The sequence below is a fragment of the Salmo salar genome, chromosome 14 (genome assembly GCF_965601325.2).
Source record: "Salmo salar chromosome 14, fSalSal1, whole genome shotgun sequence".
In the NCBI taxonomy this organism is placed as follows: domain Eukaryota; kingdom Metazoa; phylum Chordata; class Actinopteri; order Salmoniformes; family Salmonidae; genus Salmo; species Salmo salar.
Genome location: NC_138304.1, coordinates 104,466,098 through 104,479,989, shown reverse-complemented (window position 1 = coordinate 104,479,989; position 13,892 = coordinate 104,466,098). Strand labels below are relative to the sequence as shown.

The 13,892-nt window shown below is 37.6% G+C and overlaps 1 protein-coding gene across 4 annotated transcripts in view; it reads right to left on the bottom strand.

Annotated features, from left to right (window-relative positions):
- The window catches only part of LOC106589103 (FH1/FH2 domain-containing protein 3), a 112,599-nt gene that overhangs the window by 57,356 nt on the left and 41,351 nt on the right, over positions 1–13,892 (bottom strand). For all 4 annotated transcript variants that reach the window (XM_082961368.1, XM_082961369.1, XM_082961367.1 and 1 more), the window contains exons 5-9: positions 13,327–13,432; positions 11,486–11,580; positions 7,607–7,718; positions 7,340–7,434; positions 4,714–4,857 (exon numbers count right to left, since the gene is read on the bottom strand). In XM_082961368.1, coding sequence (XP_082817494.1) covers positions 4,714–4,857; positions 7,340–7,434; positions 7,607–7,718; positions 11,486–11,580; positions 13,327–13,432 — 552 coding nt within the window. The remainder of the gene's footprint in view (positions 1–4,713; positions 4,858–7,339; positions 7,435–7,606; positions 7,719–11,485; positions 11,581–13,326; positions 13,433–13,892) is intronic.

The window sequence follows — 13,892 nt, the reverse complement described above, 5'->3', positions numbered from 1 at the left end:
ATAACCATGTTATCATTACTCAGTACTGGTACCCCTGTATATAACCATGTTATCATTACTCAGTACTGGTACCCCTGTATATAACCATGTTATCATTACTCAGTACTGGTACCCCTGTATATAACCATGTTATCATTACTCAGTACTGGTACCCCTGTATATAGCCATGTTATCATTACTCAGTACTGGTACCCCTGTATATAACCATGTTATCATTACCCAGTACTGGTATCCCTGTATATAACCATGTTATCATTACTCAGTACTGGTACCCCTGTATATAACCATGTTATCATTATCTCAGTACTGGTACCCCTGTATATAACCATGTTATCATTACTCAGTACTGGTACCCCTGTATATAACCATGTTATCATTACTCAGTACTGGTACCCCTGTATATAACCATGTTATCATTACTCAGTACTGGTACCCCTGTATATAACCATGTTATCATTACTCAGTACTGGTACCCCTGTATATAACCATGTTATCATTACTCAGTACTGGTACCCCTGTATATAACCATGTTATCATTATATCAGTACTGGTACCCCTGTATATAACCATGTTATCATTACTCAGTACTGGTACCCCTGTATATAACCATGTTATCATTACTCAGTACTGGTACCCCTGTATATAACCATGTTATCATTACTCAGTACTGGTACCCCTGCATATAACCATGTTATCATTACTCAGTACTGGTACCCCTGTATATAACCATGTTATCATTACTCAGTACTGGTACCCCTGTATATAACCATGTTATCATTACTCAGTACTGGTACCCCTGTATATAACCATGTTATCATTACTCAGTACTGGTACCCCTGTATATAACCATGTTATCATTACTCAGTACTGGTACCCCTGTATATAACCATGTTATCATTACTCAGTACTGGTACCCCTGTATATAACCATGTTATCATTACTCAGTACTGGTACCCCTGTATATAACCATGTTATCATGACTCAGTACTGGTACCCCTGTATATAACCATGTTATCATTACTCAGTACTGGTACCCCTGTATATAACCATGTTATCACTACTCAGTACTGGTACCCCTGTATATAACCATGTTATCATTACTCAGTACTGGTACCCCTGTATATAACCATGTTATCATTACTCATTATCTCAGTACTGGTACCCCTGTATATAGCCATGTTATCATTACTCAGTACTGGTACCCCTGTATATAACCATGTTATCATTACTCAGTACTGGTACCCCTGTATATAACCATGTTATCATTACTCAGTACTGGTACCCCTGTATATAACCATGTTATCATTACTCAGTACTGGTACCCCTGTATATAACCATGTTATCATTATATCAGTACTGGTATCCCTGTATATAACCATGTTATCATTAACTCAGTACTGGTACCCCTGTATATAACCATGTTATCATTACTCAGTACTGGTACCCCTGTATATAACCATGTTATCATTACTCAGTACTGGTACCCCTGTATATAACCATGTTATCATTACTCAGTACTGGTACCCCTGTATATAACCATGTTATCATTACTCAGTACTGGTACCCCTGTATATAACCATGTTATCACTACTCAGTACTGGTACCCCTGTATATAACCATGTTATCATTACTCAGTACTGGTACCCCTGTATATAACCATGTTATCATTACTCAGTACTGGTACCCCTGTATATAACCATGTTGTCATTACTCAGTACTGGTACCCCTGTATATAACCATGTTATCACTACTCAGTACTGGTACCCCTGTATATAACCATGTTATCACTACTCAGTACTGGTACCCCTGTATATAACCATGTTATCATTACTCATTATCTCAGTACTGGTACCCCTGTATATAACCATGTTATCATTACTCAGTACTGGTACCCCTGTATATAACCATGTTATCATTACTCAGTACTGGTACCCCTGTATATAACCATGTTATCATTACTCAGTACTGGTACCCCTGTATATAACCATGTTATCATTACTCAGTACTGGTACCCCTGTATATAACCATGTTATCATTACTCAGTACTGGTACCCCTGTATATAACCATGTTATCATTACTCAGTACTGGTACCCCTGTATATAACCATGTTATCATTACTCAGTACTGGTACCCCTGTATATAACCATGTTATCATTACTGTGTACTGGTACCCCTGTATATAACCATGTTATCATTATCTCAGTACTGGTACCCCTGTATATAACCATGTTATCATTACTCAGTACTGGTACCCCTGTATATAACCATGTTATCATTACTCAGTACTGGTACCCCTGTATATAACCATGTTATCATTACTCAGTACTGGTACCCCTGTATATAACCATGTTATCATTACTCAGTACTGGTACCCCTGTATATAACCATGTTGTCATTACTCAGTACTGGTACCCCTGTATATAACCATGTTATCATTACTCAGTACTGGTACCCCTGTATATAACCATGTTATCATTACTCAGTACTGGTATCCCTGTATATAACCATGTTATCATTACTCAGTACTGGTACCCCTGTATATAACCATGTTATCATTACTCAGTACTGGTACCCCTGTATATAACCATGTTATCATTATATCAGTACTGGTACCCCTGTATATAACCATGTTATCATTACTCATTATCTCAGTACTGGTACCCCTGTATATAACCATGTTATCACTACTCAGTACTGGTACCCCTGTATATAACCATGTTATCATTATATCAGTACTGGTACCCCTGTATATAACTATGTTATCATTACTCAGTACTGGTACCCCTGTATATAACCATGTTATCATTACTCAGTACTGGTACCCCTGTATATAACCATGTTATCACTACTCAGTACTGGTACCCCTGTATATAACCATGTTATCATTATATCAGTACTGGTACCCCTGTATATAACCATGTTATCATTATCTCAGTACTGGTACCCCTGTATATAACTATGTTATCATTACTCAGTACTGGTACCCCTGTATATAACCATGTTATCATTATATCAGTACTGGTACCCCTGTATATAACCATGTTAGCATTACTCATTATCTCAGTACTGGTACCCCTGTATATAACCATGTTATCATTACTCAGTACTGGTATCCCTGTATATAACCATGTTGTCATTATCTCAGTACTGGTACCCCTGTATATAACCATGTTATCATTACTCAGTACTGGTACCCCTGTATATAACCATGTTATCACTACTCAGTACTGGTACCCCTGTATATAACCATGTTATCATTATATCAGTACTGGTACCCCTGTATATAACCATGTTATCATTATCTCAGTACTGGTACCCCTGTATATAACTATGTTATCATTACTCAGTACTGGTACCCCTGTATATAACCATGTTATCATTATATCAGTACTGGTACCCCTGTATATAACCATGTTAGCATTACTCATTATCTCAGTACTGGTACCCCTGTATATAACCATGTTATCATTACTCAGTACTGGTACCCCTGTATATAACCATGTTATCATTACTCAGTACTGGTACCCCTGTATATAACCATGTTATCATTACTCAGTACTGGTACCCCTGTATATAACCATGTTATCATTACTCAGTACTGGTACCCCTGTATATAACCATGTTAGCATTACTCATTATCTCAGTACTGGTACCCCTGTATATAACCATGTTATCATTACTCAGTACTGGTATCCCTGTATATAACCATGTTGTCATTATCTCAGTACTGGTATCCCTGTATATAACCATGTTATCATTACTCAGTACTGGTACCCCTGTATATAACCATGTTATCATTACTCAGTACTGGTATCCCTGTATATAACCATGTTGTCATTATCTCAGTACTGGTATCCCTGTATATAACCATGTTGTCATTACTCAGTACTGGTACCCCTGTATATAACCATGTTAGCATTACTCAGTACTGGTACCCCTGTATATAACCATGTTATCATTACTCAGTACTGGTACCCCTGTATATAACCATGTTATCATTACTCAGTACTGGTACCCCTGTATATAACCATGTTATCATTACTCAGTACTGGTATCCCTGTATATAACCATGTTGTCATTATCTCAGTACTGGTATCCCTGTATATAACCATGTTGTCATTACTCGTTGTGTATTCATTATTACTTCTATTATTACCTGTTTAACTACTCTATAATGTTGTTTCTCTCTGTATTGTTGGGAACGGCCCATCAGTCAGCATTTCACTGTTAGTCTATAATGTTGTTTCTCTCTGTATTGTTGGGAACGGCCCATCAGTCAGCGTTTCCACTGATAGTCCACACCTTTTGTTATGAAGCATGTGACAAAACCTGCTGATTACCAAGCATGCGATGAAAGGAGAGGATTAGAGGACGAGACAAATGTGGTCAGTTAAAAAAATGTCTTCTTTATCAAGGTCCTATCTCTTCTTCTTAGTTGAGGACGTTGTCTGTCATAATCAGGATTATTGGCCAAAACTGTGCTATTGTGTATCCATGTGTGTGTGTGTGTGTGTGTGTGTGTGTGTGTATTATTGTGTGTGTGTGTGTGTGTGTATTATTGTGTGTGTGTGTGTGTATGTATTATTGTGTGTGTGTATGTGTGTGTATTATTGTGTGTGTGTGTGTGTGTGTGTGTGTGTGTGTGTGTGTGTGTGTGTGTGTGTGTGTGTGTGTGTGTGTGTGTGTGTGTGTGTGTGTGTGTGGTGCCTCACCTCGTAGATAGTGAGTTGTTCCATCAGGTCCAGGTCAGTTCCTCTCCTCCCTAGGAACCTCTTAGCTATAGCCTCCATCCCCTGGTCCTCCAACCCATCCACCATGTCATAGAAGGAGTCCTGGTCAGGTAACGCTGACAGGGTCTGAGAGGAGGGAAGGAGAAAGGGGAGGAGAAAGGGATGGAGGGAGTGTAGGAGACAAAGGGAAGGAAGGAGGGAGGGAAGGGGGGAGGGTAGGAGAGGGGGCGAGGGAGATAGAAGTGAGGGGCGGAAGGAGGGATGGAGGGCGAGTAGGAGGGGGGCAAGGGATGGAGGGAGGGAGGGAGAGTAGGAGACGAAGGGAAGGAAGGAGGGAGGGAGGGTAGGAGAGGGAGAGAGTAGGAGAGGGGGCGAGGGAGGTAAGGAAGGAAGGATGGAGAGTAGGTGAGGAAGGGAGAGTAGGAGAGAGAGGGAGGGAGGGAGAGTAGGAGACGGAGGGAGGGAGGGAGGGATGGTGCGGGGGGAGGAAGAAGGGAGAGGGGATGGAGGGACAGGAAAGGAGAGAGAGAGAGAGAGAGAGAGAGAGAGAGAGAGAGAGAGAGAGAGAGAGAGAGAGAGAGAGGTAAGGAAGGAAGGATGGAGAGTAGGTGAGGAAGGGAGAGTAGGAGAGAGAGGGAGGGAGGGAGAGTAGGAGACGGAGGGAGGGAGGGAGGGATGGTGCGGGGGGAGGAAGAAGGGAGAGGGGATGGAGGGACAGGAAAGGAGAGAGAGAGAGAGAGAGAGAGAGAGAGAGAGAGAGAGAGAGAGAGAGAGAGAGAGAGAGAGAGAGAGAGAGAGAGAGCGAAGAGACAAGAGTGGGAGGGACGGAGGGAGAGAGGGAGGGGGTAAGAGAAAAAAGAGAGAGAGAGAGAGAGAGACAGAGAGATGGAGATTGAATGGGAGAGATGTGAATTTGTGTGTCGACATATTTAATATCATCATCTACAGTGCCTTCGGAAAGTATTCAGAGCCCTTGACATTTTCCAAATTTTGTCACATACAGCCTTGTTCTAAAATGGATTAAATAAAAACAAATACTCAGCAATCTAAACACAATACCCCATAATGACATCACAATACCCCATAATGACATCACAATACCCCATAATGACATCACAATACCCCATAATGACATCACAATACCCCATAATGACATCACAATACCCCATAATGACATCACAATACCCCATAATGACAGCACAATACCCCATAATGACATCACAATACCCCATAATGACATCACAATACACCATACATTTTTGCATATTTATACAAAATAAAAAACAAAGACTCTTTGCCATGAAACTCGAAATTGAGCTCAGGTGCATCTGGTTTCCATTGATCATCCTTGAGATGTTTCTACAACTTGATTGGAGTCCACCTGTGGTAAATTCAATTGATTGGACATGATTTGGAAAGGCACACACCTGTCTATATAAGGTCCCACAGTTGACAGCGCATGTCAGAGTAAAAACCAAGCCATGAGGTCAAAGGAATTGTCTGTAGAGCTCCGAGACAGGATTGTGTCGAGGCACAGATCTGGGGAAGGGTACCAAAAAATGTCTACAGCATCGAAGGTCCACAAGAACACAGTAGCCTCCATCATTCTTAAATGGAAGAAGTTTGAAACCACCAAGACTCTTTCTAGAGCTGGCTGCCCTGCCAAACTGAGCAATCAGGGGAGAAGGGCCTTGGACAGGGAGGTGACCAAGAACCCGATGGTCACTCTGTCAGAGTTCCTCTGTGGAGATGGGAGAACCTTCCAGAAGGACAACCATCTCTGCAGCACTCCACCAATCAGGCCATCATGATAGAGTGGCCAGACCGAAACCACTCCTCAGTAAAAGGCACATGATAGCCAGCTTGGAGTTTGCCAAAAGGCACCTAAAGACTCTCAGACTATGATAAACAAGATTCTCTGGTCTGATGAAACCAACATTGAACTGTTTGGCCTAATTGCCAAATGTCACGTCTGCAGGAAACCTGGCACCATCCTTATGGTGAAGCCTTTTGGTGGCAGTATCATGCTGTGGGGATGTTTTTCAGTGGCAGGGACTGGGAGACTAGTCAGGATCGAGGGAAAGATGAACGGAGCAAAGTACAGAGAGATCCTTGATGAAAATCTGCTCCAGAGCGCTCAGGACCTCAGACTGAGGTGAAGGTTCACCTTCCAACAAGACAATAACAACAACAAAAATATCTGTGCAGCGACACTCCCCATCCTACCTGACAGAACTTGAGAGGATCTGCAGAGAGGAATGGGAAAACTCCCCAAATTACAGGTGTGCCAAACTTTTAGTGTCATACCCAAGAAGACTCAAGGTTGTAATCTCTGCCAAAGGTACTTCAACAAAGTACTGAGTAAAGAGTCTGAATACTTATGTAAATGTGATATTTCCATAGTTTAAAAAATATATATTTGGAAAAAGTTTTTGCTTTCTCATTATGGGGTATTGTGTGTAGATTGATGAGGGGGAAAAAAACGATTTAATACATTTTAGAATTAGGCTGTATCTTAACAAAATGTGGAAAAAGTCAAGTTATGTGAATACTTTCCCGAAGGCACTGTACAACGTGGCACAAGACCAAGACGTCTGTCGTGTTGTACCTTGTTGATGAGGGTTATGACGTAAACCAGTAGCTCTGTGTCCACTCCATCTTTCTCATCTAACATCTCCATGGCATTAGACCACTGCTTACAGCCTGGAGAAACACCACTAGTCAATAATAATATATCAGTCCATCTTTCAATTGACCAACCAGCCAACTGATTGATTAATCAATCAATCAATAAATCAATCAATCAATCAGTCAATCAAACACTCAACAATCACTCGATCAACACAGGCCGACCGACCCACCGACCCACCGGTACCTCTCTTGGTGTCTACAGTAGTGATGGCCTCTATAAGTAGAGGGGCGTTGGACTCTGAGTAGTCCACAAACACCAGCAACAACTTCAGAGCTGTCTTCACCACCGGACGGAACTGAGACACAGACAGGGTCAGTCAGACACGTCTATAGCAGGAACTCAACCTCCTTAATGTTGTGTGCCAAGCAGACAGGCACCGGGTCCCATTTTTACTATATCAGGGCAGACACTCTAACAACAAGGCCAAAGAGTGATTAACTAACCTATATATTGGTATTTAGTCTGTTTAACTAACCTATATATTGGTATTTAGTCTGTTTAACTAACCTATATATTGGTATTTAGTCTGAGTGTTTAACTAACCTATATATTGGTATTTAGTCTGAGTGTTTAACTAACCTATATATTGGTATTTAGTCTGAGTGTTTAACTAACCTATATATTGGTATTTAGTCTGAGTGTTTAACTAACCTATATATTGGTATTTAGTCTGTTTAACTAACCTATACATTGGTATTTAGTCTGAGTGTTTAACTAACCTATATATTGGTATTTAGTCTGAGTGTTTAACTAACCTATATATTGGTATTTAGTCTGTTTAACTAACCTATATATTGGTATTTAGTCTGTTTAACTAACCTATATATTGGTATTTAGTCTGTTTAACTAATCTATATATTGGTATTTAGTCTGAGTGTTTAACTAACCTATATATTGGTATTTAGTCTGTTTAACTAACCTATACATTGGTATTTAGTCTGTTTAACTAACCTATATATTGGTATTTAGTCTGAGTGTTTAACTAACCTATATATTGGTATTTAGTCTGTTTAACTAACCTATACATTGGTATTTAGTCTGTTTAACTAACCTATATATTGATATTTAGTCTGAGTGTTTAACTAACCTATATATTGGTATTTAGTCTGAGTGTTTAACTAACCTATATATTGGTATTTCGTCTGAGTGTTTAACTAACCTCTATATTGGTATTTAGTCTGAGTGTTTAACTAACCTATATATTGGTATTTAGTCTGTTTAACTAACCTATATATTGGTATTTAGTCTGTTTAACTAACCTATACATTGGTATTTAGTCTGTTTAACTAACCTATATATTGGTATTTAGTCTGAGTGTTTAACTAACCTATATATTGGTATTTAGTCTGTTTAACTAACCTATACATTGGTATTTAGTCTGTTTAACTAACCTATATATTGATATTTAGTCTGAGTGTTTAACTAACCTATATATTGGTATTTAGTCTGAGTGTTTAACTAACCTATATATTGGTATTTCGTCTGAGTGTTTAACTAACCTCTATATTGGTATTTAGTCTGAGTGTTTAACTAATATATTGGTATTTAGTCTGTTTAACTAACCTATATATTGGTATTTAGTCTGAGTGTTTAACTAACCTATATATTGGTATTTAGTCTGAGTGTTTAACTAACCTATATATTGGTATTTAGTCTGAGTGTTTAACTAACCTATATATTGGTATTTAGTCTGTTTAACTAACCTATATATTGGTATTTAGTCTGAGTGTTTAACTAACCTATATATTGGTATTTAGTCTGTTTAACTAACCTATATATTGGTATTCAGTCTGAGTGTTTAACTAACCTATATATTGGTATTTAGTCTGTTTAACTAACCTATATATTGGTATTTAGTCTGAGTGTTTAACTAACCTATATATTGGTATTTAGTCAGTTTAACTAACCTATATATTGGTATTTAGTCTGTTTAACTAACCTATATATTGGTATTTAGTCTGAGTGTTTAACTAATCTATATATTGGTATTTAGTCTGAGTGTTTAACTAACCTATATATTGGTATTTAGTCTGAGTGTTTAACTAACCTATATATTGGTATTTAGTCTGTTTAACTAACCTATATATTGGTTTTTAGTCTGAGTGTTTAACTAACCTATATATTGGTATTTAGTCTGAGTGTTTAACTAACCTATATATTGGTATTTAGTCTGAGTGTTTAACTAACCTATATATTGGTATTTCGTCTGAGTGTTTAACTAACCTCTATATTGGTATTTAGTCTGAGTGTTTAACTAACCTATATATTGGTATTTAGTCTGTTTAACTAACCTATATATTGGTATTTAGTCTGAGTGTTTAACTAACCTATATATTGGTATTTAGTCTGAGTGTTTAACTAACCTATATATTGGTATTTAGTCTGAGTGTTTAACTAACCTATATATTGGTATTTAGTCTGAGTGTTTAACTAACCTATATATTGGTATTTAGTCTGAGTGTTTAACTAACCTATATATTGGTATTTAGTCTGTTTAACTAACCTATATATTGGTATTTAGTCTGTTTAACTAATCTATATATTGGTATTTAGTCTGAGTGTTTAACTAACCTATATATTGGTATTTAGTCTGAGTGTTTAACTAACCTATATATTGGTATTTAGTCTGTTTAACTAACCTAAATATTGGTATTTAGTCTGAGTGTTTAACTAACCTATATATTGGTATTTAGTCTGAGTGTTTAACTAACCTATATATTGGTATTTAGTCTGAGTGTTTAACTAACCTATATATTGGTATTTAGTCTGTTTAACTAACCTATATATTGGTATTTAGTCTGTTTAACTAACCTATATATTGGTTTTTAGTCTGTTTAACTAACCTATATATTGGTATTTAGTCTGTTTAACTAACCTATATATTGGTATTTAGTCTGAGTGTTTAACTAACCTATATATTGGTATTTAGTCTGAGTGTTTACCTAACCTATATATTGGTATTTAGTCTGTTTAACTAACCTATATATTGGTATTTAGTCTGAGTGTTTAACTAACCTATATATTGGTATTTAGTCTGAGTGTTTAACTAACCTATATATTGGTATTTAGTCTGTTTAACTAACCTATATATTGGTATTTAGTCTGAGTGTTTAACTAACCTATATATTGGTATTTAGTCTGAGTGTTTAACTAACCTATATATTGGTATTTAGTCTGTTTAACTAACCTATATATTGGTATTTAGTCTGTTTAACTAACCTATATATTGGTATTTAGTCTGTTTAACTAACCTATATATTGGTATTTAGTCTGTTTAACTAACCTATATATTGGTATTTAGTCTGTTTAACTAACCTATATATTGGTATTTAGTCTGTTTAACTAACCTATATATTGGTATTTAGTCTGAGTGTTTAACTAACCTATATATTGGTATTTAGTCTGTTTAACTAACCTATATATTGGTATTTAGTCTGAGTGTTTAACTAACCTATATATTGGTATTTAGTCTGTTTAACTAACCTATATATTGGTATTTAGTCTGAGTGTTTAACTAACCTATATATTGGTATTTAGTCTGAGTGTTTAACTAACCTATATATTGGTATTTAGTCTGTTTAACTAACCTATATATTGGTATTTAGTCTGTTTAACTAACCTATACATTGGTATTTAGTCTGTTTAACTAACCTATATATTGGTATTTAGTCTGTTTAACTAACCTATATATTGGTATTTAGTCTGTTTAACTAACCTATATATTGGTATTTAGTCTGTTTAACTAACCTATATATTGGTATTTAGTCTGTTTAACTAACCTATATATTGGTATTTAGTCTGTTTAACTAACCTATATATTGGTATTTAGTCTGTTTAACTAACCTATATATTGGTATTTAGTCTGTTTAACTAACCTATATATTGGTATTTAGTCTGTTTAACTAACCTATATATTGGTATTTAGTCTGAGTGTTTAACTAACCTATATATTGGTATTTAGTCTGAGTGTAAATAACAACAACTCGGTTTAGTTGTACAGTAAAACAGATGCTGTAGCTTGCATTCGGCGCATGTGACGAATAAAAATTTGATTGGATTCACTTTTGAGCCAATGAGAGTGTAGAGCCACTGGACGGTCTCAATGTGACAGATGACTCCATTCATTCCATCCACATACAGCATGATCTGTCCCAGAGCTAAGAGAGATGGAGAGAAGAGAGGTAAATACAACCTACATTTATGTTGATTTATTTTCCCTTTCGTACTTTAACTATTTGCACAGCATTACACCACTGTATAAAGACATAATATGACATTGGAAATGTCTTTATTCTTTTGGATCTTGTGTGAGTGTAATGTGTGTGTGAGGGAGAGAGAGAGAGAGAGAGAGAGAGAGAACAATAGAAGTTAACATCCCTCTAGTATCTAGTCTAGCATCTAGTCTAGCGTCTAGCATCTAGTCTCTCTAGTCTAGCATCTAGTCTCCTAGTCTCTCTAGTCTAGAATCTAGTCCCTCTAGAATGTAGTTCTTCTAGAATGTAGTCCCCCTAGACTAGAATTTAGTCCCTCTAGTCTACAATGTTGTTCATTTCTCAACACACCACCCGAATAAACACATCTGCTTGCGTGTTATAGAAAGACCTAATGGCAAGCGTTTCTCAACATGTGTTTCAATAAGACCTAATGTCAAGAGTTTCATATACACGCCGGGGTTGTTCACACGTGTTATAGAAAGACCTAACGTCAAGCGTTTCTCAACATGTGTTATAGAAATAAATAATATCTCTGATAGGAGTTATTTGTCTTAGAGCCAACAGAGATGCGAAACAACTCTCTGTCCTTGTACTCTTGGATTTAAGTGCTGCATTCAACACTGTTGACCATGATGTCCTTCTGGACAGACTCTCCGGGTCCAGTTCTAAATTGGTTTAGGACCTATTTAACCGGTCAAGAGTTATTTGTCACCCTTGGTGAACATATAGTAACTCAGAGAAAATACATATTGCATGTGGCGTTCCACAAGGCTTGATGTTGGGTCCAGTACTGTTCAGTTTATATATGTTACCCTTTGGCAGCGTTATCAGAAAGCACAGCACTGCTACGCAGATGATACACAACTTTATATTTCTGTGTCAATAGAGGATTTTAGCTCCAAGGATACATTATTAGACTGGATTAGTGATTTAAATACTTGGATGGCTCACAACTTCCTCCCAGCTAACTACATTTTGAATCACACAAGAGGAATGTCACCAAAATAGTTTTTTTTTGTTCTTTTTACCACATTAGGAACAGGCCAAGGTGCGGCCGTTTCTATCTCAGGCTGATACAGAGAGACTCATCCATGCTTTTATTACAAGCAGGCTTGACTACTGTAACGCTCTCCTGTCTGGTCTAACCAAGAAAGCCATTGGTCAACTGCAAAACATACAGAATGCTGCACCATGGGTACTGACCAAGACCAGATGGAGAGAACACATTACACCGGTTTTAACGTCCCTGCACTGGCTGCCAGTTAGTTTTAGAATACGTTTTAAGATTCTTCTATTGGTTTTTAAATCAATCCACGATTGTGCACCTCAATACATGTCAGACGTGCTTTTAAGTTATGTACCCAGTAGGTCCCTCAGGTCCTCTGGCCTTTTAACTATCCCAAAGCCTAGGACCAAGATGCATGGAGAGGCAGCCTGAGAACCCGAGGGGGGACGAAACTGTGGACATATTTAAAAGAGATGTTAAAACACATATTTTTAGCTTGTCTTTTCCTTAGTGTGCTTTCTAGTCATTCACTTTGTGTCATCTTATCTTTGTTGTGTAGTAAATATTTCAGCTTTAATTTTCATAGTTAAAAAAAAATTCAAAATTCTCCTCCCTCTTCTGTGAAGCACATTGCGCTGCATTCCATGTCTATAAATGAAGCTTGATTTGATTAGACGCTATACCTCCAAGTATGTAGTGCTGGTAGTTCTGGTCGGCCTCTGCTCCAACCTTGACGAGACAGGTAAGGCCCTCTGCCATCACAAACTCATGGACCAGGTCCTTATCGTCCTGAAACACAACACTCCCACATCTAACCACATTCAGAATATTCTTACTGTGTTTGCACCAGGTGTTTGTGTAAAATCTGGGGGGGGGGGGGGTACATAAAATAAATAAACTAAACAAAGTTAAAATTTTATTTCACATAACTAACATTTCAACAGGTACATGTCATTCTGCTCTTTGGCCAATGGGTGGCAGCAATGGGTTAATGGTTAAAGATACACATCACACTGTTGTGGCCAATGACACTGGCACTTGAAAAACTGTTTTTCATTGTATTAAAAAAAAAATAATACTTCTGGAGCATGGGGTACTGTTGTATTGGATCCCTGAGCAGGTTGATATGTGTCTCTGCTGTATTGGATCCCTGAGCAGGTTGATATGTGTCTCTGCTGTATTGGATCCCTGAGCAGGTTGATATGTGTCTCTGCTGTATTGGATCCCTGAGCAGGTTGATATGTGTCTC